Source organism: Brienomyrus brachyistius, chromosome 14 (assembly GCF_023856365.1).
Source record: "Brienomyrus brachyistius isolate T26 chromosome 14, BBRACH_0.4, whole genome shotgun sequence".
NCBI lineage: Eukaryota > Metazoa > Chordata > Actinopteri > Osteoglossiformes > Mormyridae > Brienomyrus > Brienomyrus brachyistius.
Genome location: NC_064546.1, coordinates 25,701,492 through 25,729,311, shown reverse-complemented (window position 1 = coordinate 25,729,311; position 27,820 = coordinate 25,701,492). Strand labels below are relative to the sequence as shown.

The window sequence follows — 27,820 nt, the reverse complement described above, 5'->3', positions numbered from 1 at the left end:
AGCACTTTTAACAAACAAAATGTTTATTAGCAACTAAAAACAGGATGCACCCAACATTCATTTATACTTATATATATATTTTTTTTCTTTTTTGTAGTCGTTTCAATCACTGCAATATGATGAACAAATCACAGACATTTATTTTGGGGATAATACAGAACATTTTTAATTTATTAAAATTGTCCTTTCAAAAAAGAAACTGGAACTCAGTACTGTTCTTACTTTACTTGCGGTACTTATGTTATGCTTAAAAAGACAGAGAGCATAAAACACCACGAAGGCATTTCAGATTCCGACAGCAGCGTTTAAAAGGAGTCAGACAATACGGGCGATACAGCGACTGCTATGTTCAAGTATTCCGCAAATCGGCAGTCAATCCATCAGAAACAGCCGGGATTCCTTAAACTCTTCCATAGGAAGGTCACAGCCTTTTTTTTTTTTTCATCCGTGTGCAGTTAAAAACGTTTTGGCAAGCACTTCATGGAAAAAAAAAATCACCTAATTGAAACCGTGGGGTGGCTTTCGTTAAAACTAAAAAATAAAAATAGAAATTACCTACCACTGGGTCCTCTAGCAAGCCATCTATAGAAGTAAGTTGTACACCGTTATGAGAAAGATGAACACATTTGTTAGGTATCTGTGTCAGACGGCAAGTGGGATATTAACAAGTCCAGTCAGCCACTTAAATGAGTACAGAGATGACAACTTTACAAAATGGTCTTTACCTACTGAGTGATGATTATGTCCCCTCAGTCTCTGTGCTCTCTACCACTGGCTGTTTCTCAGCTTGCTGCTTCGGCTCACTCTCTTCACTGTCTACATCCATGTTGGTGGCCTGCTGCTCGGGGGGGTCTGGCTCGTTGGGGGCTTTCTCTGGGACGGGCTGCAATGGCGCCGCTGCGTGCTCCGGTGGGGGCGCCGCCTCAGTCTTCCCGCCGTTTACCCACAGCTGTTTGGCAGTCTCCGGTCCGGATGGCGTGGCAGAAAGGGATGCTGCGGGGGCCCAGGTCTCACCATCGCGCTCCCGGGGCCGGTCGCGGTCCCGCTCGCGGTCCCGATCACGGTTTCTGTCACGCCCACGGTCGCGGTCATGCTCCCTCTCTCTGTCTCTGTCTCGCTCGCGGCTCAGCCGACCCCCATTGACATCTCTGCGGAAGTCAAAGTCCCGGTCGTCGCGGTCCCTCTGCCGCTCCCAGAGCCTGCGGCGGTCATCAAAGTCCTGGTGCACATCGGGCTCGAAAGTTGCTCCGCCGCGATTCCAGCCAGGCCCCCCTCCTCCTCCTCGGCTCTCGAAGCGGTTGGTGAAGGTGGCCCCCCCGTTTGGCCGCTCCTCCTGAAAACCTCTAGGGCCCCCAGCTGGCGGTCCTCGCAGGTCTCGTTCATCAAAGTCCCCCCTGGGAGGACCCCAGCGGCTGTCGGGTCTGAAGGCGCCTAGAGGCTCCCTCCTGCCCATTCCAGCCTCTCTGCCTTCCCCCGGCGGCCGCCGCAACGTCTCCCGGGGCTCTAGCAACGGTGCCCTGCCTGTTCCCTCCCTGGGCTCCGCTGGGGTTCGGGGCGGGCCAGCAGGCTGCTTCTCTGGAGGTGGAAAGCGGTAGTCCTGGTCTCCCTCCTGCTGGGCACGGTCTGCACCACGAGAGGCCTCATCTTCAGGCTTTGGCAGGCTGTCGCCGGGTTGACTCCCAAAGGAGCCCTCGGCCCGAGTGAAGGGGTCGACTTGGGGGAAGGGGGCACGGGATGGGGGCTGCTGCTGTGGGCTGGGTTCCAGTGTTGGGCCGGATCCCACACCACTGGCTTGAGGTGTCACTCCTGGTTGCATGAGAATGGGGAACCTGCTCCCGGTACCAGCCCCAGCTCCCTGGAGTAACCCAGGACGGAGGTCGAGGGGCAGCAGTCCAGGCATTCTCTGGCTAGCCAAGCCCGCCTGGTGCAGGGGGTGGCTCAGGGAGGCCGAGGGGTGCATGCCCAGGAGACCCATGCCACTCCGCACGGTCTGCATCCCTGTGCAGGAAAACAGAAACTAAATTGTCCTTGATTCCTAAAGCAAATGTGAGAATTATCCTGAATTTGGCTTTGGGCATCCCAGTGAGCTGTCACTCACTCACTCACTCACTGCCCCCACCCTCACAGCCCCTGCCAAGGCCCCATGCGTCCTGCATTTGAATTCCCTCGACACCTACCCTGCAGCGCTATGTCCACAGCGGCATCCCTCCCGTCTGCCACCTGCGGGGGCTTCTCGCTTGCCGTCGGCTGAGGGGGCACCGCCACGGGGTTGAAGACTCCAGAGCCTGGACCCTGGGGGATGAAGCTGCCTGGGATGCTGCTCACGGGTGGAATCATGGACCCGAAAGGTGAGTCCTTCACGTTCTCCTGTGTGCCTGACATGGAGGGCTGGACTAGAGCTGAAACGTGGATGATGGGGAGAGATGTGAGAAGACCATCTCACACAATCAGAAAACGACAATCTTGTTGAGGCGAAGAAGCAGTTATTTTGAAAGGCATCTGGCTGCAGGAGGGCCCTGAGAGCGCGCGGAGGGCCCTGAGAGCACATGGAGGGCCCTGAGAGAGAGAGTAGAGGGGCATCTGGAGAGCACACATGCCACTCTCAAGCCCCAATACGTCATTCCTGAAGACGTAACAACGTTACGATAGTATCTGTTGTTTACGTTTCTCTACTGTGCCAGTCATTCGTTAAAAGTGAGGTGTGGCTTAATAATTTGTAAATTATTACATCGTAATGTACGTGTGTCGAATAGCTCTTCTAACCAAAGACAACATGTCTTTACCTTAAAGTACATCTCAGTCGTTGTAGGTCACATATAAAGATCTCATATTAAACTCCCACCTGTCTTTCTAAACTAACTGACTGAAAATAATGCTAAAGTTTAAATTGACAAACTAGTAAATAAGTGCCACACGGGGTCTGGCACAGCCTCTGGGAAGTCCAGAGGACTTGCTTTTTGTGTTTTGCCCTAAGCTCAAAATTGACAGGTTACGATGCACACAACACAAACTAGGAGAGGGTGGGACGGTTAGGGTGAAAAAAGCAGTATATGTTTTGACCTTTTCTGCATTCCACAATGGCGTCTTACAGAACGGCATTTTAGGGCTTAAAAGTTGTTTGGGCGCCGCCGGAGGACGTGCTCTCAAGCCCCTCCTGCAGACAGGTGCATGTGGTGCCTCCCTGGGGCCACATAAGAAACACGGCCCAGCTGAGGGGAACGCGTGCCGCTTCGAGAAACTCACATGTGGGGACAGATGGGATCCCGGGTCCCACCGTCGTCTGGGGAACCACAGGCGGAGGCATGAAACCTGCGTAGCAAAAAGGCACCGGGAATGAATGAGCACCGAGCGGAAAAAGCAGACAGGAGCAGCCGCTGGGTCACGCGCTTTTCCCATCTCTCTCACCAGGCGGGGGCTGCGAGGTGTTGAACCCTGCCCTCAGGAAGGGGGGCGGTGGGCCAAAGCCTGGGGGGGGCATCGCCATTGTGACCGGGAAGGAGGGGGGCACCAGACCCACTGCAGGGACACCCTGCGCTACTGGAATCTGAAAAGGAAATTTGCGTAGTTTAATGCAAAACAAGGCACTGAATATACAACAAGCAGTGAGACTAAGAGATTAATGTGACACCACAGTGCGAATGAGCGCAGCCTACAGTACCCAGAACATGGGTGGAAGGAAGCACAACCTCCTGTTTAACTGGAGACGCCAAACCGCAGGAAGGGCCACAGATTTCAATTTCAAATATTAACTTGTGCTTCAAAAGGAGCTTCTGACCGGAAAAGATTCTCTTTGTGTTCATTTCCTGTAGGTTTCACTTAATTTCCCATGGTACCCAAACCAGACCAGATGGGGGGGCGGGGGGCTACCTGCACAGGCATCATGGTGACTGGCTGCGAGAAGGCCTCTGTCTGCTGGCTGCTGCCGGGGTCGGCGCTCACTGCGGCTTGGCTGGTGGACTCCTTGACTGGCTCTGCGTTGCGGGCCGCCTCCCACTCTGAAACGAGCCAACAGCCAAAGTCAGTTACCACGCATGTATGCAGACCACTTTCTTTATACACATACACATGCTGATGTGCACATGTACCCACATTCACACTCTGACAAGGGTATGGACACCATGCCACTGAGACACCAGGATGTCACCATGGCCACAGGGGGTCCCAGCGAACCCCTCGGCAGTAGTAACATTGGGGCGGTCCTCAGTCGAGCCTCACCGCTGTTGACGGTCTCCTGGTCGATGATGCCACCTTCGGCGAAGCCGTCGAGGTCATCGAGCTTCACTTTCTCCCAGGGGATGTAGGTCACACCCAGGTCCACGTCCCAGAACTGCTTGTACTCCTGCTTCACCCCTTTGTTCAGAGCCCAGGCGATCTGCAAGTGCGGGGAGATGTTCAGCTGAAGAACCTTCCTTACAATCTCAGATTCTGGACTTAAACCAAATTCTCGATATGGAAACGTTTTTCCATTTGTAATACTGTGAAGCACGTTTACTGCATTATGGAGCTTAATTTGCCAACGTGAATGTGAATCACAAATGAAAATGGAACGATTTACGATTAAACAACTGCAGAGATGTGGGAGATTTGTTAAGGAAGATCGGAGTCTCATTAAAATATCTCATTACACAGCGTTCCGTTCACATCTACTCCCACCCCCCACAACCTTGATGACTTTAGAGCCGATCTTGTAGGAGCCAGTGCTGAGCTTCTGTCGTGCACGGAAAGCGTCCTGCCTGTGGACCATGCAGATGTAAGCACATCCTCTGGGGGGTATCATCTGGAAGAAGCCATGAAGCACAATGGAAGAAGGGTCAGTTTTAGTTGCTTGGTTAAAATAAAATAACCAACATACAAAACACCGAAGGTCTTAATGTCGGGCAGGACACTGACATTGATAGACTCAATCTGGCCGAATTCTTCAAACAGGTTGGTGAGGTCTTGCTGAGTAGCCTTCTTATCAACTTGCCCCACCCACAGTGTCGTACTGCATACTGTTGGGGTAGGAGAAAAGAATTACTAAAAAATAAAACACAGCAGTCACAGGAAATCAATCAATAAAACCAATGGGATCAATGGCGAGCAGTGAACCGTGGGTGTTGAAGGCCCTCACCGCTGAGCGTCTTGGAGCGTATGGGCGGCAGCCCCTTCTTCTGCCGCTCCTTCTCGCGCTCCCTGGCCCGCCGCTCGCTGGAGTATGAGCGGGACGACTTCCTCTTCCTCTCCCGGGAGCGTGACCGCGACCGCTTGCGGTGTTTGCGTTTCCGCGAGCCCGAGCGGGACCTGGACCGACGCTTCCGCGGTGACCTGCGGGCGTGAGAACCAGGGAATGCAGAAGCTGACCACGGGGAGAGTGCTGCTTATCGTTAAAATGCAATTACCATCACTGCTAACTATACAGACCAGTATAAAGGGCCAAAAAAGCAATAATTAAACCACTTACAAATCAGCATAACAGCCCTGTCTGCAAAATGTATGAATGATTAAAGGCTATTTGGCAGTTTCACAGGCCTCTGCAGGGCTTAACGCTTCACAGTAAAAGCCATCGCAAAATACCCACAAAGGCACGGCAATTTTTAGTTATTTAATCACTAAAGTGATGATTCAAGTGGTGGGGGGGTAACTATGCGGGTCACAGCAAACCGCACCTGGAACGGGATCTTGACCGCGTCCTGGACCTCGTGCTCACGGCCTTCTCCTCAGATTCAAAGATCTCCCCATCCACCGTGTCCTGCCCTTCGTCAAGGTCCATGTCCTGTAAGTGGCAAGACGCGAATCGAGTCTCCGAGTGAAAACCTCGATCTGATGCACAAATCGCTGGCATTGTGGCCCGCGGGCTGGAAAATGACTCGCCTGCTGCTGGTTGTCGATGGAGTCGTCCAGTTTAGCGTCGGTCTCCTGCAGCTGCTGTTGGCTGCTGTTCTGGGAGGGCGTGGCCGAGTTATCAGTGCCGAATATGGCCTCCTGTCCTTCCATAGACATGGTCTGCGAAAACGGCACGACCGTGAGACTATGTCAAAAAGCAGTGAGGGCACCCATTCAAAATCACTTAAGCTTTATCACAGTAATTACGCACGCACAAATATGACCACTGAGGTATTTATAAGAGAGAGAAAACACGCAAGCATTATAATTTCATGTTTTCATTGTGGTTCAGCAGGAAATTTACCCAGGGCCTGAAGGCAATAAAACTCTTCCCCACATACAATAAAACACACAACTGAAAACAATGAATTTGTAGGAAGGGAAGGGATTTCCCCTTTTTTCATTTTGTACTGTGACTGAACCAATAATTAATTCTGGGGCTGTGAAGCTGGGTCACGGCGGTACCTTCTGCTGCTGGTGCTGCTGGTCCAGCAACTGCTTCTGGAACTGCTCCAAGTTTTGCTGCTGCAGCTGTTCGGCCAGCTGGTGGAAGAGGGAGCTGTTGATGGACTCTGGGACCATCGGCCTGGAGGACGCAGATAAGAGAAAACACTCATAAGCTGAAGGTTGAAGGATCAAGCCCCAGCAGAAGGACCTGCCTGAGTAAGGCAATTAACCTAAAACCCTCCTTATAATATAAGCGGAAAAGTACTGGGTGAAATACACACTACAAAACCACTACAAGTTACTAAAATCACATTTCAGTACATCCAACTAGCCTCTCCCAAAAGACTTGTATAGACAGGAAGCAGAGTAACTAGGCAGAGGAAGTGACAGGGCACAGGCTGGGGTGACAAGAACGAGAAGTACTGCTGCATGATGGGAATGAACCACCAGCGCGATGCTTACAGCTGAGACGACGTGTCCTTCTTGGACTCTTCGGGACGCTCAGAATCGTTTCCAAAGTCAAACTGACCAAGGAGTTTCTACGACCAGAGAGAAATGTTCAGGTCAAAAAAGAGGAACATTTTGCAGATGCCAGCCAGTTTTTCCACTCTGTGAACCCACGTGGATCAGTGCTTACGCACATCTTAGCCCTCTGGAGTCGGCGATCGCGCCGGCTGGATCTGACAAAAATTTCGCCAAACCGTTTAAATATCTCTGTGAGTTTGTGTCGTACAAACATTTCAAGAAACACCCACAGAAACCTTGGACGGTCTACTTTTCGAATATATATGGGTAGAAACTAAATATATTTTTACAGCTTCGTGATACGAATAAAAAGAACAAGAGTGACTGACTTCTCAAAGCAGCTCTGATCGCCCACCCACTTGCAAATCGTGCTATTTGCATGATAATAACATGATAATCCGATAGTTGAAATTGGGTAAAGAAATATGTGAATACGCCCATTGTGACTGAAACAAACAAGAGCACATGTCTGGGTGGTGTTCACAGTGATCGGCTACAATATGGCACACGGGTATGTCTGTGCTGCTGAAGCTTTGCACCAATGTTGCCACTTTCTGCGGCGAGTCTCATACCCGTCTTCATTGTACCGCTGCTCATTCGTTTGAATACGCAGTAATGCGGCTATTTAGAACATGAATAATCTTCAGGTGAGGGCTGTGCTACACGCCCCCGGTGCAGGCAAAACATAGAAAAGTGACATGGTTTATTTTTTGCCGATTTAACCTAATTTGAAAAACTTTAATACTTCCGATAATGGATGTTTTGAAAAGAAGACAGATTATGGATTCTGTTAGTGTTTCTTTCATGATTCTATATAAAGGTTTCAGCAAGATATAAACTGAAACACACAAGAAAGATACGCGGTCGACGATGCCCTCGTCCCCAGAGGGTTAATAATAGTGAATTATTTTATTTCCGCTAACTCTGCATAGACACTGCATCATATTTATCACTTTCGTTAGCGACTGCTCACAGTTTTTCATTTTTCATTCCATCTACCAATAAACTGTGAAAAGGATTTTATTGTTGCTACTTTTGTTACGTTTCAAACTGCCTTTCCAAAGTGATGGGTGGGGGGCGCAGTGACATTCCAGACTGATGGGCCATTGACAGTATGCAAACACCTACAGGTGTGGGGACATCTATCTTATCAATATTCATTGTGTAGACCACTGACTTTTATAAAAAGTGTTCTAACACTTTAGTAATCAAACCGCATAAAATGTCTCATTCACCTATTTGTAGCAAACCCCTGTGTCTATAAGCTACAGAGCTCAAACGTCTTGGCTAGAAATGTTTATAATGTGATTTTTTACAATTTCTCAGCATGTCAGGTTTTTTAACAAAAACAATAACAACATTCTAAGTGGTCACAGATTATTGGTGCTGAGTTTGTGCTGAATAAAAGCACATGTTTTTTAGATAGGTGAAATATTTTAATATGTCATGGCATGTCAGACAACCCCGAAGGTGGCTGAGAGGCCTCAGACTCCGGAGGGTTAAGCCACCCACACTTAATAATGTATCTTTTAAAAATAAAATGTCTTGGGACTATACCTCTCCAAGCCACCAACCACCTACTTCCTGTTATAATTGGGGTTTGCAGGTTATACTGACCTTGTTGAAGGATGACACCCTCTGCTCCAGCGGGTTGAAGGTGTTGGCTGCGGCAGCCGCTGTGAGCTGCGCAGTGAGGGCCTGTAGCTGCACCACTAGGCCTGCATCCAGGGCCTGCAGGAGCGAGGGCTGCGGCTTCTGCTGTTGCAGCTGCAGGCTCTGCACTAGCTGCTGCAGCTGTAGGCGAGCAGTAAGGGTTACAGGAACCGGCAATAAGAAATACGTTTGACGTCAACAGGGACACGCAGCACAGACGTTTAAATCGCACAGCTGAAGACTGGGCGACTGCAAATAACCTGGTTTGGTTCTATATTCCTTATATGTCTTTTTTACGACTTGTTGAAGCACTGAATTATTCAGCACCAGATTAATCTGATGCAGCCCGTGCAGGAATCCATGCTCAGCTAGCTAATAAAATCCCAACAAACCACAAGAAGGAACAAAGCTGGACTTCGTGTTTTGCCCTAAGTTTCTGATAAAGGAATAACATTATCCTGAAATATTCTATATGAAAGCCTACCAATCAAAACTAATGTGTGCTTGTGGGAGGTCGTTACTGTAGCAAGGGAGGGGTGCACACACCTGCTGCCCCTGCGGAGACTGCAGGATCTGGGCCACTGCAGCCACGGTGTCCGTGTTCGAGATCTGCGACGCCCAATCAGGCAAGCTCTGCACAATGTTGGCGGGGGTGGCAGGAGTGGCTGGGGTCCCTGCACACGGTGTATCAGGGACAAGGAGAGAAAATAGTCTTGGTCCAAAATCAAACGCAGCACCACTGAAGTAAATGCTACTATAATTTGCAATCAGGACTGAATGGTACTGGAAATAATTCAATATTGTGATGTGAATTTGTTTTGCGATAAATATGCAATGTCTATAAACAAATGAGTTGAAAATTTCCCCCAAAATAATCCATAACCAAACACGCCTTTTACTGTCCATCAATGGAGTCTGTCACATGAGCTGGTGGTGATGCACGAGGTGTGCCAACAATTTGATTTTGCCGAAAATCTCTCCGATAAAAATCCAAAATAATTCCATACAGTGGAAAATTTATTTCTTCTGACCAACTCTTGCTCCCTTTTCTCCTCTACATTTTGGTTCATTTTTCACAAACTCGCCACACTGTCTCCGAGTCAGTCTGACAGCAAAGAGATGAAAATGATCACAATAAAATAGCTCTCGAAAATACCATCTAAATACCATCCACCTCAGCGTAACATAAGGACACTATGGAAAATGAGACACCACCCAAGCCTAATCTCAAACTCAGCTGACAATCCTGATCCCAACGAAGTGAAAACAGCACATGCGTAACACACACATCTACATGGATTTACAGGAAATGTGGAGATTGCGCCACAAGAGGTCAGTATAACAAAAGACGACGATTTATGCTATCAACCAGTTATAAACTATTCTTTAAAAACGTATGATGGGAGGATGGTACATACTGCTTAACAAAAAAGATAGAGGCTGAGCTAACGTATCATTCATTGCACCCACCTTTGAAAGTGTGTCCCCTTTCATGTGAATGTGCGTGCAGGTCTGGGCTCAGCCTACTCACCTGGGGTAGTGTTGTTGACGGTGGCTGCACTGCTGGTCGTGACGGGCGTGACGCTGAGCGGGGGCAGCCCCACCGCCATGTCCAGCAGGGGCTGGATGATGTCGCTCTTGAAGACGCTGTTCTTCTGCCAGAGGTTCAGGACTCTCACGATCTTACTCTGAGACACACATACACAAATATTTACCGTTCAAGGCAGCTCTCTGGTGTAGCTTTATCTTTAAAGGTCTTTGGCTGGGACCCACCTTGTCATCAGACGGGCATCGATACAAGTTCTGGAAGGTTCCTATGATGTTCTTGCTGAAGCGTGGTGCAAACACGTCTTTCTCCTGACCAAACTGGTGCCGCGACTGCCTCACTATGGAGTCAATAACGTACAAGCCGGGGACCTTGTACTCCGGTTTGCACTGCCACAGGGGACAGGGGCATCTCATTAGTCTCTAAGCATAACTCAACAAGCTCAAACTTGGTAAAAACACAGGGGGGGTGGGGGTTAACAAGCAGCACAGACTCATCCTGCAAAAGCAGCCATAAGGAATCATATAACTGCGAACTGAAGCTTATGTGTGTAACAAATGCTGTTATGGTAAGTATTCAGGGCCCACATGGAAAAAATCTACATTACAAAAAATACCCAAAACCATAACAGACGTGAGGTAAAGCTGCACAACATTTACAGAATATTATAACCATCAGGCACCAGGTAACAGGTACTTTAATGCCTTCAGTTAATTATTACAATTTCATTTGATTACAGAGAAACAAGCTAATGTGAGGTATGCAGTATGTGAACTTCAGCGTCAAGGGACTTACTTTCTGAATGAACTTCTCCACACTCTGCACGACATGCTTATAAAACTGCAAAACAGAAAGAAAAAAAAACAGGGATTCTGTAAGACGCAGCATGTTGCAGTCAGACTCCGAAGCCGGCAGTGCAAGTAGATGAGCTGGGCATCACTTTCCACGATGGCAGCTAGCGGCGGCAGCAACGGCCACGTTTAGATGCACTAGCAGGATTATTGCTATTTCATACTGGGCTGAAAGCAGAAAAAGTCCTAATGGAATCTGCCCACAGTAATTATATGCATGTCTTTCAAAGGGAATTGAACCACTACAGAAACTACCCAGAGGAGTATGCATGTGTGGAGTGGGGAATCAGGCTAATATATAAAAAGTAGCATGAACAGTCCATTATCCTGCAGAGAAAATTCTGCAGAGCCATTAGACGACCGTGCAAAGAGCACCACAGTCAGATACTCCTGCTTGTAAACCTAGAGGATGTTTACACAGTACTCTTACTTACAAGAACCATAATCCAAAATTTTGACTCCTGCAGGAAAACTGTCCCGCTTATCAGAAATAGCGTCCATGACTCCTGGCTGCCTGCGACCCAGTAGGATAAGCGGTTTGGAAAATGGATGGATGGATGGACTCCTGGCTGGTTCACAAACTGCCTGTTCTGCCATAAACATGCACCCTTCACTTCAGAAAAGCATAACAAACAGCTATGATAGACCAGCGGTCATACAACAGTGTGGTATACAACCAGTGAACGGCTGACATTTTTCATATTAATTTTGCTGACGCATAAACTTCACTTTTACATTGTTCCCCACCAGAGCCCAATAAATGAATAAACATTACCTTGTCTACCATGTGTTTTGTGTCTGAACTTTCAAGCTAGAATTTTTTATTATTATTTTTTTTTTATGTAGCATTCTCAACAACGAAGACTAATAGAAAATCAGGGTGCACTTGGACTTATAAATTATGAAAAGAAGTGGGGGAAAAGGCCTTGGATGGCAGTTTTAATATATTTGATATAAAATATATTTAACTGCAGTGAAAACATCTGCTTTAATATTCCTGTTCCCAAACCCAATTAGCTTAATAAGTTGTTCCCATTTATATTTTTCAATCAGCATATTTCTCCCACAATGCCTTGTAATGAGAACGGCACATGAAACAAAGAGAATGGTCAATATGTGTTTATAATAAAAGCTCCACTGTAAAAGTACATCACTGCGTGTGAACCTAACAAAAAGCTCCACTGTAAAAGTACATCACTGCGTGTGAACCTAACAAAAAGCTCCACTGTAAAAGTACATCACTGCGTGTGAACCTAACAAAAAGCTCCACTGTAAAAGTACTGTAAAAGTGTAAAAAATCACTGTGTAAAAATCACCCAAAACATGACCCCTATGAAAGCATTTACTCTACCACACGTGGCTCAAACGTATAAAGAATTATAAGTGCAATCCATTTTATGTGAAGATGAAGGGGGAAAAAAAATGTAAATTGTCATGCTGACATAAAAAATGTTTGATACAGTGTGTTGCCTTATGACACACAGTTATCATTTTAGGTCTGCTCAGATCTGCTCCATTTCCATCCATTTGCCCTCAGGGATTAATAAAATTTATTTCACCTTTCTCCATTCCCTACCAAATGAAAATTACCAAGCCTGTTTGTTTATTGTAAACAAAACTAAAAAGGAATGCAAGGTAGAAAACTGACTTTCCTGTTACAAAACTCAACGGAGGTACTATAGTACACCTGACCCTGTTATGTGTCACACGATGACGTCATCGCAGTATCTGTACCAGGTGGACCATTATAAAACTTCCCCCCATTAGGTAAGTGTTTCTGACCACCAAAAAGCTAAGCCTAATCTGGTCACCATTTGTCAATAACGGCTTAGGACTTGCATCTTTGCAATTTGCATTAGGTTCCGTCAAATGAACATTTGTTTATTGTTTCTTTAATTAAGTGAATCAGGGAAGGTAACGGCATAGACTGCCTTGGCATCCTCTATAAAAAGAACTGACTTTAGGCTTATCTTTGATTACTGAGGGCTGCCTGGAGCACAAACGATGCATTGACACATACATGTGTGTTTGCAACGATTTCACCCAGCTGGGCTTTTCCTCCTTCATTTCCCATTTCTGAGGGGCAGTGTTTCCCAATCCAGCCCTCCGGAACCTGCAGACGGTCCACGTTTTTGCTTCCTAGCAGGAGCTGGGAGGGAGTGAAAATGTGGACCGTCTGTGGGTCCCTGAGGACTGGGTTGGGTAACACTGCTGTGGGCAATGACACTTTGTTTTTTGTTAATCAGGTAACATTAGGAAGAGGAGTAGTGTTGCTCCACACAAAGCCTGCTGTCTTTAGCAAGACAAGAAAATGCCATTCATATGTTTTGAGCTTGCACAAGCTGCGATGGAAACACAGTAAAAAGATCGCTAAATCATTATGCAAGATGGCAATTCAGAAAAGATACTTAGCAAAATACCGAATAAAGTAAACCCAAGGAATTAATGATTAAATAATCGACTAGTGCGACACCCATATTCGGCCATTTTAAAATTCCAAAATAAGACTTGAATGTCAGACTCGTTCTTTATCACTTCAAAAGAAATTAGCCATTGTTCTAAGAGACTTATCCTAAGTGAATAATGCAGCTCACCTCAGTACCACCTGTCCCATCACAACAGCATTAAGGCTAAACACTAATGTGGGAAGTTTCCTCGTCTCAGTATTATTCAGGTGGCTAAGAGATGCACCCAGTTTTCATGTGATGTCCTGACAAGCATGGATGCAAACGTTAAAGCTGCACCATACAGAAAATCACGTGTTCCAGAAGGAATGACTCCGGTGAACCTGCTGACAACGAAATGGCTCACAACACTCAAAGCAGTGTGTCATCGGAAGGATCATGTTCCCAGAGTTCACATTCAAACTGCTGAGCTGTCATGTGTGTCGAGCGCAACAAAATTTTTTCCTTGGTTACACTGGTGTAGCTACCATTTCGCAGTTGTATGTTTTTTTTCAGGGTCAGAGCCAATCAAAGGCAGAGAAGCGTCATCTTATACCAGTGTTTCTGAAACTATATGTTTACAAATGTTTTAAAAGAGTATGTTTTTATTAATTAACCATTTACAGTGATTGCAGACCTAGGCCTAATTACATTACACGTAATCCAGACACACTTTTCTTAAACATTCGTGATCATTGTCTATTTTGTCCATCTGACACTATTTAGCTAAATATACATCAATACATTAATAATGAAATGAAACATGCTGATTATACTATCAAGCTAAATGTAACTGATTATTAATAATAAAAACACCTTTAACACAAACGCAGTTTCAGAAAGACTGCTATAAGAAACACATCCTGTGTCCAGCAGGGTGCCCCCCCCCTCACCGCAGCATTTGAGCATCAGGCAGTGGTGAACCAAAGCTTTTTCTACAAGTATCTGCGAGTAGCACATACTTTCGAGTCATTTGAGTTTTTGAAATTTTCAGTTTAAGTACTTCGAACACCTACATTTAAGTTTAAATAATTTAAAAATTTTAAAAAGTGCTTTAAAATAATGAAGTTTTTGAATTTTTTTGGTTTGTGCTGTGATTCAAATACAGACAAACATTTATCTGCACCTTTACCCCTGTTTATAATCATTTACATAAAGTATTAATGTGTATGGGAAACTCTTAAAATGTAGGTAACTCTTAAAATGTATTATCGAGGCACTGAAGGTGCTTTGGCTTCATCTAAATATTATGGTGGTGCACCAAAACGGAAAAAGTTAGACGCACCAGTGCAACTAATTCAAAAAGTTCGTTTGGAGCGCTGACCCATACACAGTGAGGTAAAACTTTAAACCTATCATATCGGGGAAACACAGAGTGATGCCTAATGTCCTACAGTAATATCCCCGATGCTGTGTTAATCTGCCTCATTTCTGACTCCCTCTCTTGGCAGCAAGCAAGGAGGCATCAGTGCCAATGAACAGATGCAGTCTGAAGACAAGCAAGGTGGTAGGGCTTCAAGGTGCAAAACAAAAATAACACTAAGAGTAGTGGTGAGGAAGGTTATTTATGTGGGGGGGAGTTTTGTTCTGCTGAGCTCCAGTGCGTGTTTGACAATGAAAATGCGTACTGATACCCAAGAAATAGATATATATAGTCTTTAAATATCCCCACGTAATATATTTGAATTATACCAATTTGTGCATAACAGTTAATTGGACTGGTGCAGTTTACAGTCGATTGCAGTTAACAGGCATATATGTGTGAACAGACACACCCACAATGCTTTCTGAACTGTTATCTTAACCAAGACAAAAAGTAAATGGTGGTAAATATCATACATCACTTTATAGATACAGGCATAGTTACCAGGCTATCAAGGAATCAACGAATGCAATGGCATAACAATATGGCTGACATGTTTTAAAGGGAGCATCACTGCACCGATACTACATTACCTTTCACAAACTGTAGGAGGCAGCAGAGCCTCATGTTTCATATGCTGCTGCATCATCACAGTGCTTTACAGTACAAGTGGCCAATGGGCGCAAAGGGCTGACAACATGAACAGACTGTGAGTTGAACAGCCACACACTGCGAACTGAAACAATATGCTAGAGTATATATATATCTGTATTTAGGAGCATCACAAGGGCCCCACTGGGGTCTGCCCAATCTTCCACCTCTGCTAATGCAAGCATTCAGCCAAAACACCGGATAATGCTGAAGCATCGTCACTTCCATTTCAGGAAGAGATTCCAGCTGGAAAACAACCCACATAAGATAATTTACTGATGCTGAATTACTAAAACGATAATAGCACATTAGCCTGATCCACTCCCTGCTTTAAATATCACAAACTGTCATCTGTGTTGAACACGCATATTGTAAACAAACAGAACTTCGCATTTAAATCTCATGCTGGTTGGGTTGCACTTAATAATGCATAACATAAAATACTGAATGTGCATTTCCATGACAGGCTGTACAACAACACGCTACTGATGAAAATTAGAGATGATTAAAAAAAAAAAAAAAAACATTAAAAACAGAAATAAGTTTAAAGAATCTTGCAGGTGGGGCACTGCTGACTAATAACTAAGATATTAATGGCAAATTCCTATCCGTGCTGTTTTAGATTGAGCCAACAAAATATCAAACAATGGGACATTAACTGTTAGTGCTCAAAATCTTACCTATAAGTATTTAGCAATATGCAAGGTAGGCAGTTACATTACCCTTCTGCCACCTCCAGAAAAATCTAAATCAGGACACCTCCCACATCCACCTGGTAAATATTATTGTGTGGGACCCCCAACCCCCGCCTGGAAAACTATTTCGCGGGCAGGTGACCTTTGATTGTGTCGTTGATGGAATTTAGGCCCAGGGTAAAAATTATTGAGGACCCCTGCCCTTGAAGTTGTGGTATTGCTGATATAGGTCTGAAATGAGCTAGAGAGACTGTTTTTACAACCAGTGCTTGGATTTGTATCTAAAGAGCCAACTGAAAATGCACTCAGTGACTGGTCAAACATCAAAACATGACAGCACAACTGTGAATCTTTACATGAAGTTACACAACATGTACAGAAAAGGGACTCAGAAGTAAACCCTACCAGATATCGGACTGTAAAGAGCAAACACTGTGCTCTAAAACATCAGCTCAAAAACATTAGAAGTTTAAGTAGTTAGTGTTTAAGTGCAATTTGGAATTTAAATACCGCAGAAACTTACAATAATATTGCAGCTAAATACCTCCCTGAAGTTCACTGCAAACTGCTAGAGCCATATGGCTTGAAAACCACTGTCAGAATATACAGAAAAGAATGCTTCACATCATCTAATACTCTTTTGAAATGGGATGGTAAATGCACATCTTGATCCATGTTCATATACATATAGGTAATCGCTTTGCATGCAGAGGTTGGGTGAATAAAATGTAGGGATGATGAAAAATCATTGGTCACAGCCTCAGATGGAAAACTAAGCATATATATGTTTTGCCTTGCCTCACTCCAAGTCTAACACTGCACATTTACACAGGAAACACTACTCCCATCACACCATTCTACTACAGCGATTTTACTGGCATAATAGCATCACCCAAAGTGATGCTTAAACCAGCTGTTCCCAGAATAAGGTTTTTACTGTATCCTTGGATACCATTAAATCCTATTGAGTGGTTTGATTCACTTTAAGTTCTTCCTCAAGAAACCATTTATAATACATGGGACTGGGAACCCATATTAAAATGCTGGGGATTTAAATGATTAAACTCAAATCTACCTTTTATTATCATTAGAGAGCAAATAGCTTAGTACAGTCAGCATCAGCACTGCAACAAGACCTTTGAACAGAGTTTAGATTGATCACCTTCGCAAAAGCACTTTAAACTGTAAACAATGTACATTAATTAGGTACAATCAATCATTATACTCCGATGAATCAAATTAGAAATGCTAAGGAGCTACAGGAAATAGTAGGGATACATGGCATTTCTTGTGATTATGTTGTAGTTTTGGTTTTGAGGCCCTTAGGGGCTAAAACAGGGCCTATGAATTACAAGAGTATATCATAGAAAGCCTTCATTTCTTAGAAATCTTAATGCCATCAAAATTGTGCACCCAACACATACTGGGCCATGAAAGATTAAGGATGATTATTATTATTTATTCTTGCTTTGTGGAACCGTTTTATACACATGCAATTCATCTTAAGCACCTCACCCCAGAATACTAATATCAGGACCCCTCAGGGGCTTAAACTAGCAACTTTTAGCCGACATACTTAACAGGGCTACCTGCCTTGGGGAATTCACTCTCATACATCCACAACACTGCAGCTCTACACAACACCTTCTGGCAAGTTGAAAAAGCAAGTCAGATTAAAACTTCAAGTGTTTGGGAGAAAAAACCTTTCAATAAATCTCAGAGTGCACAGTGATGCAGTGGGAGGGTCTCTGATGAACAAAGCTTAGGTAATCGGCTCATGCCAAGCTTCCATTTCCCTGACCTTTGGCAGTTACACCAACCATGAGCTCATTCTGCCAGAGTGTGCCCACATTTGTGGAGGCCCACTGTGATCATGTTTGCCTACCATGATCCTTCAGCTGTGGACATGATGGAAACATCTGTCCTGATTATATGACAGGGTGCATTGTTGAAGATACCCCAAGATCTATGCGAACCTAAATACAGCAGTACTGTACTGTCTGACGGTAGGGATGCACTAAAATCAATGTTTTTCTTAATCAAAACTTTTTTTTTTTGTCCAAAAACCGAACCTGAAACAGACTTTTGGTAATTTCTTGACCATTTATGTATGAATTTGTTGAAATGAATATATTCAATTAATTGTTTCTGAGTTTATCAATCGGAAAAAAGAGCAAAAGTAGATTTTATTTCTTCCTAACACTGCATGCCTTTTCAAATGTCAAATGAAAATAAAAAACAATGAAAGTCAGCCTCCATTAGCCACCAAGCAAGATGTGAAACGACATTTGTGGTCCTTTTGTTTTCATTAATGTGCCATAAGTATTAACAGCTTTATAAAGCAATGTCATTTTTTATACAAATCAACGCAGATGAAATGCTTAATAAAAAAGTAAATTAATTTTAAAATGTACTTAAAGATTACGTAAAGCCCACTATAATAAACATTTATACAGAGCAGCTACTTGCTTCATACGTCTTTGGTGGCTTTTTCGAACATTCCCACACACATACCCACTGCATTTTACACAAGTGCCTTTAGTTTTATTTCAAGTACACTTGCCAGCCTGGCAATGAGTCGTTTTTCCAGGCGACAGACAAAAAATAGAAAGTAAATAAAAATATCATTTTATTATGGGCTTTATGGCTTTTCTTTTTGGGGTGACGGCAACTCCCCAGCCGTGAGGACTACTGACTGTCCCAGTGATTTCAGGATGGATAAACGTTATGCTAACATGACGACCCATTTGAGAATACAGAAGTCGTCATATGTCATACTACAGTGCAGCTGGCAGTTAAAATGAAGTTGAAAAACAAAAGTGTTGAAAGTGTTTTGAACGAAATCGAAAACAACATTTTTTGCTTTAAGTGTCAAGTATAAAGCATATAAAGTATAAAGCAAGTATAAAGCATATTCTGAATCTATTATTCGTTCAGAAAATCCTTAACGAGTCTTAAAAAGCAACCTCCCCCCGCCCCCCCAGCAAATTCAGCCTCTGTGTCAATTTGAAAAGACTCATTCAGTGAAGTTTATTTTTGTGGAAGCTGCCTGGAAGATGCAGACCGAGATCCTAACCGCTGAACTACTGCAGTTACAAATTATCATTGACAGAGCTGCATCAACTCCACTCACCACGTATATTCTCCAAGATAACAGGAACGGCCAGAAGACGACATTATATGAATTATGAAAGAACATTTTCACAACACTGGATACACAATCCACATCTGGCCGTTATACAGTTAAATCAAAACTTAATGCATGGCTAAAGCTGTGTTTGGCGGATGCTCACTGTACTTCAGAGAAGCACATAGGATTGCAGTCAAAAACATGGACTCAAAAGCTGCTGGGTCAAGTATTAGAAAAGACCCCAATACAGCTTCCTCCAAAAAGGTAGTTCACTTGTAATGCCTCAACCATTGGGGTAAATGGTAACCAGAGAGAATAAATGCAAAATTTATAGGGCACTCTGGCTACAACCTATGCTTTAATCCCTCCCCTACTCCATGTGATAAGGCCTTCCTAAGGGAAGACATGTAGAATACTTACAGTCAGCGACATGCACAATGCCCGTGGTATAAGGCATAAGATTACATGGATGTTTAAGGATACGGTCAGAAATCTAAAAATCCATGCATTTCTGAAGTTCAAACTGTATTAGGCATCCACATGAAATAAAGCTTATTCTATTTCTGCACTGTGCATTCATAGAGCTCTTCTCCTGGTAGGGCGGTCAGGTAGCTGCAGGGTCATGCAGCTCACTGTGAGTGCTTATGCTGTGCCGATGTTACACTTTTCACAACAGGGATAACGTAGGGGAATCTTAGTCTACGTCACAAAATTTGTCTGATGTGGAAAAAAGCCGGACACACCGACTGCAAGGAGACAGACTGCATACATGGGGAGCAGATAATATACTGGAGATGTGCACGAATCGGGAATTCAACACATCTTCGACATGTATCTGTACACAATGTTTTTCCATGTAACCAGGTAGGTTATTTTTTTTTTTTTTACTGGAGCATCCACTGGATCAGCATAAACATAGTTTCCTTCCGAGACAAATATGAAATGCTGAAGGGGATAAAAAAAATCCTACAAGGACTGTTGCAAAATACCAATAGTTGTTTTTGTAGAATTGGATGGTATCTGATTTTTCCCCACACTATCCAGACATTGTACTGTGGTATATAGATATTTTGACGGTACTTTCAAAAATAACCCTATTTTCGTATTTTTAAATCTTATTGGCAATTTGTGGTGGATGGGGTTGCACAAATTATTTCTTGCCGGACCACCCCACCCGCTTTTTCATCCAATCGTGTTGCCAAGATTTCAAAATTCACCAGTACAGCCAAAATACCGCAGTATACGGTATTACTGAACAAGCCTACTCTTGGAACTCCCTGCTTCGACCACAGGGAAAAAAAATGTGTTGAGGGCATGAAGTGGCGATTTTAATGCCTGCTTCAGTGGCTGCATAACAAAGTTACTTGTCTTGTTTCTGTTGATGGGATGTGCACTGTGACAACATGCAGACTTTTCACGAGAAGCTTTAATGTGCACACCACAAAAAAGGGGGAGAAAAGCACAGACAGGCTGATGCTGTCACAGATAGAAGGCTTTTAGGTCGTTGAGTAGCAAAGTGTAGCTCCGTGGGCAGCCTATAGTGTTAAGGATATCTTAATAGGAGACTTAATAGGAGCCCGGGGATCTGAGAATTTCATGGATAAAAGATTCTAATACCTGTAGGTCTTACTCAAGCACACAAAAAGTCAAATATAAAAAAACCAATCATCTTCTGCATAAGCCTGGCAATACATACAATTAGTGTTAAAATACCCAAATGAAACAGGCAGTGTGACATCTACAATGGATGGTTACATATTCAAGCAGACTGCTTTATAGTAAAAAAAAAAAAAAAAAAAAGCAAAAACAGTAAGAAAAAATAATTTTGATCACAACGTAAAACTTCCGAATGACCTCCCTAATCTATGGATGATGCCCAGCGCATATACTGAAATTCCATCCATGTAAATCGATATTTTTATAGAAAAGGATAAAACGCACTAATGAAAAGAGTAAGCCTCAGACAAAATATTTGAACGAATCATAAAGTCTAAACATTAAACAAACATCTGAGTTAATAGCAACTCATACAAACTAACAACAGTTATCTAATTCAGTCAGCTTTAAAACCTCCACGAAACTGCTGCAAAAAATAACCACTAAATTCCTATCTAAAAACCTCTCATCTAGTGCTATAACAGACGTGCTGTAATATAACCCAATTACCCTGCGTCCAAGTAACCTTCCCAGCCAACAACCTCATTATGAAAAAATAACATACCCAAACTTGCTTCAATAAGAAAATGCCTTGCATAGCAAGCAAACTCACACCAAAAAGCAGGATGTTCTACAGCAGAACATTAATCACAGCTATGGACGTGACAAAATGGGAGGGACTACAGTGAGCTCTCAGTCACCACCTGGTTTAATCCAATGGAAATGAACAGTGTAACCAATGGGAAGCGAGTTTAGATAGATGGTGACTGGAAACACACAATAGTTCTGCCCAGGATTTTCCAAAGCCTCATTTTTCCTGTCACTGTTTAAAACTATCCCTACTAAACAGAGGATCCACTTAAAAAGAAGCTCAACCACAAAGCATCATTACAACATGCAGTCAGAGCCAATGCAGCTATAGGGGACAGTGAGCTGAAGGCACAGGAATGAGCTGCCCGCATATAGGCTCGGGCTCTTTCTGCGTGTCACCCGAACACGGACGCACTCAGCTCTTCTCCTCCTCTTTGGAAACAGCCCATCTCCTACCTAAGCTGAGTTAGGGTGCCCTTATCTGTCAGTTACTCTCATGCCCGCTTCCTGCTTCACTTTGCGTTTGGGGGGGAGGTGGCTGGGAAAGCTGCTGAGGGAAGGGGAGAGAGGTGTTATTTGACAGGCACGGCATGAATTTCTGCACACACAAATAGCAAAAAAATTTAAATAATCACGACGGCACGTGCACACACTTGTGAAATGAATCACGGGCTGTGGCAGCTCTAAGAGCTGCTTGGGGAGGGCAGCGGTGTGCCTGGCTCACAGAACAAACATTAAAAACCGACTGCTGTCTGAACAAACACCCACTCATGAATGGTTGCTATGGACAAAAGAAAGGCTATTTAGCCAATGAAAGTTAAAAACTAGAGGACACTGCGTCCCTGACAGAGCTGAATTACACCGAACACAGTAAGACTATGGGGGGGGGGCTGGATGAAGTTTTCAGTGAACGTTCATAAGAAGCACAAGTTCTTGGTAGAAGATAAAAATGTTACAATGACGAGTCTTTAGAAACTGCTAAAAAATGCCCCAGACATTTTATTAGTTTTATTAGGTCACCGAAAACGTTAAGTCTTTTTTTTTAAAGCCAGAACTATACCAATTTGGTTATTTCAAATTTTAACACAGGTTTAACACAGAAATAAAGGTTGCATGCTTTGTAGCTCAGGTTTTGTTCACAAAGTTGGAGCTGCAGTAAGCAAACTTTCTCCCTGAACTGAAACGGGTTAGATTTATTGTGGACACATGCACTCACTAGTTAGAATAGGGCTTTCTATGCATTTTGATCTTTGTTTCTGCATCAAACAATCCAGCTGTTTGTTATTCATTTTCACACATTATAAAGCTATACCAACGGGTTACTGTCAAACGTGATTAAAGCATTAAAAAAAAAAAAAAAACTGGCTGAGTATCAGGAAATAATTCCTGATTCCATGTTGCAGGAAAGTGAAAAGAATTCTGAGAGATTAAAAACTGCATTCAAACTCCTGAGTCCCAGATTTTTCCCTCATCAATACACCACACTGGCTTGCCTGCCAAAGACCGAAACCCTTCAGGAACAAAAGCAGCTTTGTACATGGAAATGCACTTCTTAAAAACTTAATTACAGTCAAGGGATTCTGACTAAAAAATGTGTCCCGATTCCAATAAAGCGATTCATGATTCATGTCTGAAGTAGTATCCGATTATGTCATTATCCCTCAAATGTCCTTAAAAACAACAAATAAACATATGTTTACGAGACAAGTCACTCGGTAGCACAACACAAGACCTTTTAAAGGAACAAAAGAGCTGTGTGTTATCCATACCTATGAGACGGATTGAGTATCAGCCACGTCTGATATCTATTTAGCTTTTGGCAGTACGTAAAAAGACAACTACTATTATTAAATTGATTTGTACAGTTTTTTGCCACTCAGTGGGTATAAATGCAGTGCCTTCCATCTGGTGTGACGTCCTGAGCATAGCCTTTGCAGTACGAGGAGCATCAGATAAGAGGGCGACGATCTGGAAGTTAATGACACTAAAAAAAAGCATACACAATTTTGTCAGAAGACGCAATGGATGATTTGGGAGTTGCTAGCTTGGCTGTTTTGTGCATTCGCTGCAGCTGGCTATACACGAGGGGCTGCTATCGCAACGAACTGTAAGCGACGCTGTTGCTATTGGCGAAAATCTGTGGGGCATTTTAAGCACTCACCACTTCTGTATGCGCTCATGGAAGATATTCAGAATGAACTGCAAAAGTCTCAAAAATGTGCTGTTGGAATAGCAGCCTCTCGTGTATCACAAGCTGCAGTAAGTATGCAAAAACAGCTCAAGGCAGCGACTCCCAAACCATCCACTGCTTTTTTCACATTACTCGTGTTGTCTTGCACAATTGTGTGCATTATGTTTAAGTGGGATTTTCTACCCTCTTTTCTGATGCTCCTCGTACTGCAAAGGGCATGTGCGTGACGTCACAGCAGGTGGAACTACTACGTTCACTCCCACTGAGTAGTAGGAAAACTGAACGGTCTGGATCGGTGCCGATACCGATCTGAATATCGGATCGGTGCATCTCTAGTTTTAATATATTAAATATTAATAGGTAAAAGGAGCACTTGTACTGCAATCTGTATTGGTATCGGCAGTTGTGTATCGGTATCGGATCAGAACTGAAAAAATGTGGATCGGCCCATCCCAGTTCTTTTATACAGTGCATCCTGTGTGTGACAGGCGCTTACCAGTCATTTAGTTTAGTGACTAAGGGTATTTAGACAGTATTAAGATCACTGGCTGTTAGTCTCCTGTAGTAACAGGAACCTAGATTACTACATTACCCCTTCTTATTTCACTGAACGCACAATCACTGTGCCTCGTTAGAGTTATCAATGACAATTCAGCAGATATCTAAGCTGTGGATTGCCTGATAAGCCTCAATATGCACTACACACAGGATAAGCTGCACACGGGATTGCTGCAAAAGGGCCCAACAGCAGTCTCACTGGCACTGCAAACAAACCACCGCACCCCTGCTATGGCAAGGCCCTTCTCAATAGAACCATTCAAATTTTAAACACGTCGAAAATGACGATGCTTAAAATATCTATTCTGACCCTTTGACTTAGAATGTCAACATGACTTATGTGCAGTCATCTTGTGATTTACTGGAATTATAATAGGAGTAAAATAAAACTTTAGGTAAATAATAATACACAATCACTGCCAAAGTACATAAGTTATATACATACATATATGTACATACATACATCTTGGTTATATTTTATTATGAGTGAACATGACAGCATCAAAAAAACTGCTTAATCTAGTTACTAAATAATGTTGAGGGGCTCTCCAAGTACAAATCCCCTAACAATTCTATACATTACTGTATGAATACTTAAACACCAGTGGTGCTGGTTTGTTCATTATTGGGACAGGATTCAACAGGCTTGCAGATTCTGTGCCCATGGCTCTATGTGGCTCAATTCTAAGTGATTTAATATCTTTCCAACTTCATGATCCAAATGAACTTTTAAATCACTGATTGCATGTCTAAAATGCTGATGAATAAAATAATTATTTTTTGGTTGAGTAACTGGAATTATAACTGACAAATATTTGGAAGTATGCTGGTAAAAATTTCATTGTACTATTAACAAGGGACAGAAGGCAGCTTCTGGGGGGTTGGATGAAAGATGATGACATTCTGTTTCCATAGCAACCTCTGTAGCCTTTATGGATGAAATGCTTAAGTGTGATGAAGTACTAAAGACTGGCTGCATAAAAAGGATTTTCCCATTTTGGTAATTTGAAGAAGGCGAGGGGACCAATATGAAGGATGAAAATGTGAATAAATTACCGGTCGATTATTTGCACAAATTCTGTCATGTCTTCAATTTTCAAAGCAGAATGAAAACACACTTATGAATTGTTTTTGCAGAAAGGTTGTCCGTGATGTGAAAAAAATATGTATGCAGTTGTTTGGCAAGAGTGGGCATGTTCCCTTGAATGTCGCTATGCAATGGGGGGGGGGGTCTTCACCCCCACAGGAATGATGTCACATGTAAGATGGGGCTCTGCGGAGTCGTTGGGTACAGGCAGTGAGAGACGCACACTGTGAAAGCTTCCCTTTCCTGCATTTATAACGAATACTTACCTTTATAGCTTTTATAGCTGATTTTGTTATCTGGGTCATCTTTGCTTTGGATATTGGAGGCTTGTATTCATTCAGAGAGTACAACTGAAAGACACAGTACAGAAGAGAGACATTAGTTTCATATTTCCGAGGACATCTGTAATGGCTTAGATGCATCCCTTGTAGTTTTTTAGTTATATTAAACTAGCTAAAGTGGTCTTAACTACATAAATGCAGATGTAATTATTTTCACACTGCAAAAGTTGGTATTTTATTCCAAGGAAAAATGTGAAGAATTGCAATAGAATTACGAATTACTGACTTTCAGCTGTATCATACAATCTTAATACTACACTGAATATACCTTGACTTACCACACGTATCACTCAACTGAAGTTTATAGCTGACTAATCATTTTAAGTAGAATGCACATCTATCATATTGCACATACTTGTGCTCACATGTGACACGAATGTTAGTGTGACCTTTGTGTGGTGGTTACATTTCACAGGAAATAAAAAGAGGGGCTCAGAGCACATTTCAATATTTTCAGAAGAACTTGAAACCAGTGAAATGGTTTCAAACTGTGACAGTGAAAGTGCTTTGCCTAAATCTGTCCACAAACACTGGAGAACACTGTGTAAATCTATGCAGGCTTTATTAATGAATATTTAAGAGCTACTGCAAGTTGACAACCTAATATTCCACTACAGCTTACTGACACAGATGCATATGTAGTGGATATTGACCAAATCTGTTTCTAGGGATGAAAAAAAAACAAAAAACTTGCAAATCACCAAACTAAGAAAAGCGGGCATTATCCCCCTCTAGCACAATTACGTCAAGATTGGGCACTGGACCATATTTTCCTCATACTGTACTGGCCACACACTGTACTCCATGGCCTACTTCAAATTACGTAATCAAGGGCAATTCTTCAAAGCCATGCTGTCAAATAAGGATACGCATTTGCTTAAAAAAATCACTTTCAGGTACCACAGCACACCATACGTGTATTAGCAATTAAAAACAAAATCAATATACATGTACAAAACACAATAAAATAAGTAAAAAGAAGAACTAGCCATCAGTCTACACAGCACTTTAGGGACTGCAATACTTGTAACGATGTAAATAAACAGTAGCTAGCCCGATCAGCCTTTGTATGCTGTTTTACGAAGTCATCCTCTGCTCTGTTAATGTGTAGCCGCCTAGTCAAGATCGGTACCAAAAGCAACAGCGAGCTAATTTAACTAAAATTAATAAACGCATTAGTTTTGCAAAACACGGCTTTGTCTTCCCGTACACCGTTAGCAATAGCTACGTAATAGTACGTGCAATTTAGCCGTCCAGCTAAGAAAAGGCCGGTTAGATGGGCTGCCTAACGAATTTCACGCGCAGATAAACATGATATATATACACATATTATCAGCTGTTAGCATCTTAACTGGATGACCTGTTTAGGCGGCCTAGTAACCAGTAAAATTAAATATATATATACATTAAAAACACGGCTAACAGGCTAACGCTGACGGGAGGGCACCATCCGCTCGCACGGATAACACGGACTGGGTGGATTATTTAAGGTTTTAGCGCATTTTAAAACGCAGATTCTGCGCGGCGGGACCGCGCGGCCGGGTCCCGGCGCCGAGCCCAGACGCAGTTTGGCGACACCGTCTCGGACTCCCTCGCCATTACGGTGCCTCAGTCTGCGCTCCCGAGACGACTGCAGCTGGCGGGGGACTTTCGTCTACCGCCACAACGAAGCCGGAGCTTCTAAAGACGGGTGTTTGGGCGAAGTTCTGACGTTACGGCCCGGTTCCGAATGCGTTAGCTAGCCTGTGCAGATTACTGAGGCCTAGTCAACCCAGGTTCCTACTGCCCTTCTGTATCCGTCTCCAACCCCAGAATAAAGCAATTACATACACTTCAATTGAAGAATGAGATACAAACCTCGCCATTAAATGCTTTAACGGCCTCCATGGTGTTACTATATATATATAAGAATATATATACGATAATGGCGGCGCTTTTAGGGTGTTCGCTGTGCTCTCACAGCCCGGTTTTCCGCATGCTCTCTGAGCGGCGTCTAACAGAGGTGGTAGGGAAGCCAAATATGGCGGCCGGAGGGGCGAGAAGAAGCAGCGCGAGCCTCCGACGAGCCCGCGCGGCCGAAAGCGGCTACTGCAAGCGACGGCCGCCGGCAAAAGGTGACAGCTTCAATCCAGACTGCTGAAAATCGATACTCTCCATTCCCCCCCATATATGTAGAGTTATTTTAAAATTATATTCAAGTGAGATTTTCTTGCAGCGTCAATATAAAAA

General features: G+C 43.4%; 2 protein-coding genes across 2 annotated transcripts in view; both read right to left on the bottom strand.

The window, feature by feature from the left end:
* Positions 1-743, bottom strand: part of tiam2a (TIAM Rac1 associated GEF 2a) — a 70,869-nt gene extending 70,126 nt beyond the window's left edge. The window contains exon 1 of the mRNA XM_048974791.1: positions 726-743. The gene's annotated coding sequence lies outside the window, so the exon portion shown is untranslated. The remainder of the gene's footprint in view (positions 1-725) is intronic.
* On the bottom strand, positions 6-27,704 carry scaf8 (SR-related CTD-associated factor 8). Its single transcript, XM_048974795.1, has 20 exons — positions 27,449-27,704; positions 25,517-25,600; positions 10,829-10,873; positions 10,261-10,422; positions 10,019-10,175; positions 9,034-9,161; positions 8,452-8,628; positions 6,772-6,848; positions 6,328-6,448; positions 5,851-5,982; positions 5,646-5,752; positions 5,111-5,304; positions 4,891-4,991; positions 4,664-4,777; positions 4,216-4,372; positions 3,868-3,995; positions 3,406-3,544; positions 3,244-3,309; positions 2,178-2,399; positions 6-1,998 (listed from the first exon to the last, which is right to left on the bottom strand). The coding sequence occupies exons 1-20, from the start codon at positions 27,476-27,478 to the stop codon at positions 740-742; spliced, it is 3,600 nt and encodes a 1,199-aa protein (XP_048830752.1). The 5' UTR covers positions 27,479-27,704; the 3' UTR covers positions 6-739.
* Between the last annotated feature and the right edge of the window lie 116 nt (positions 27,705-27,820).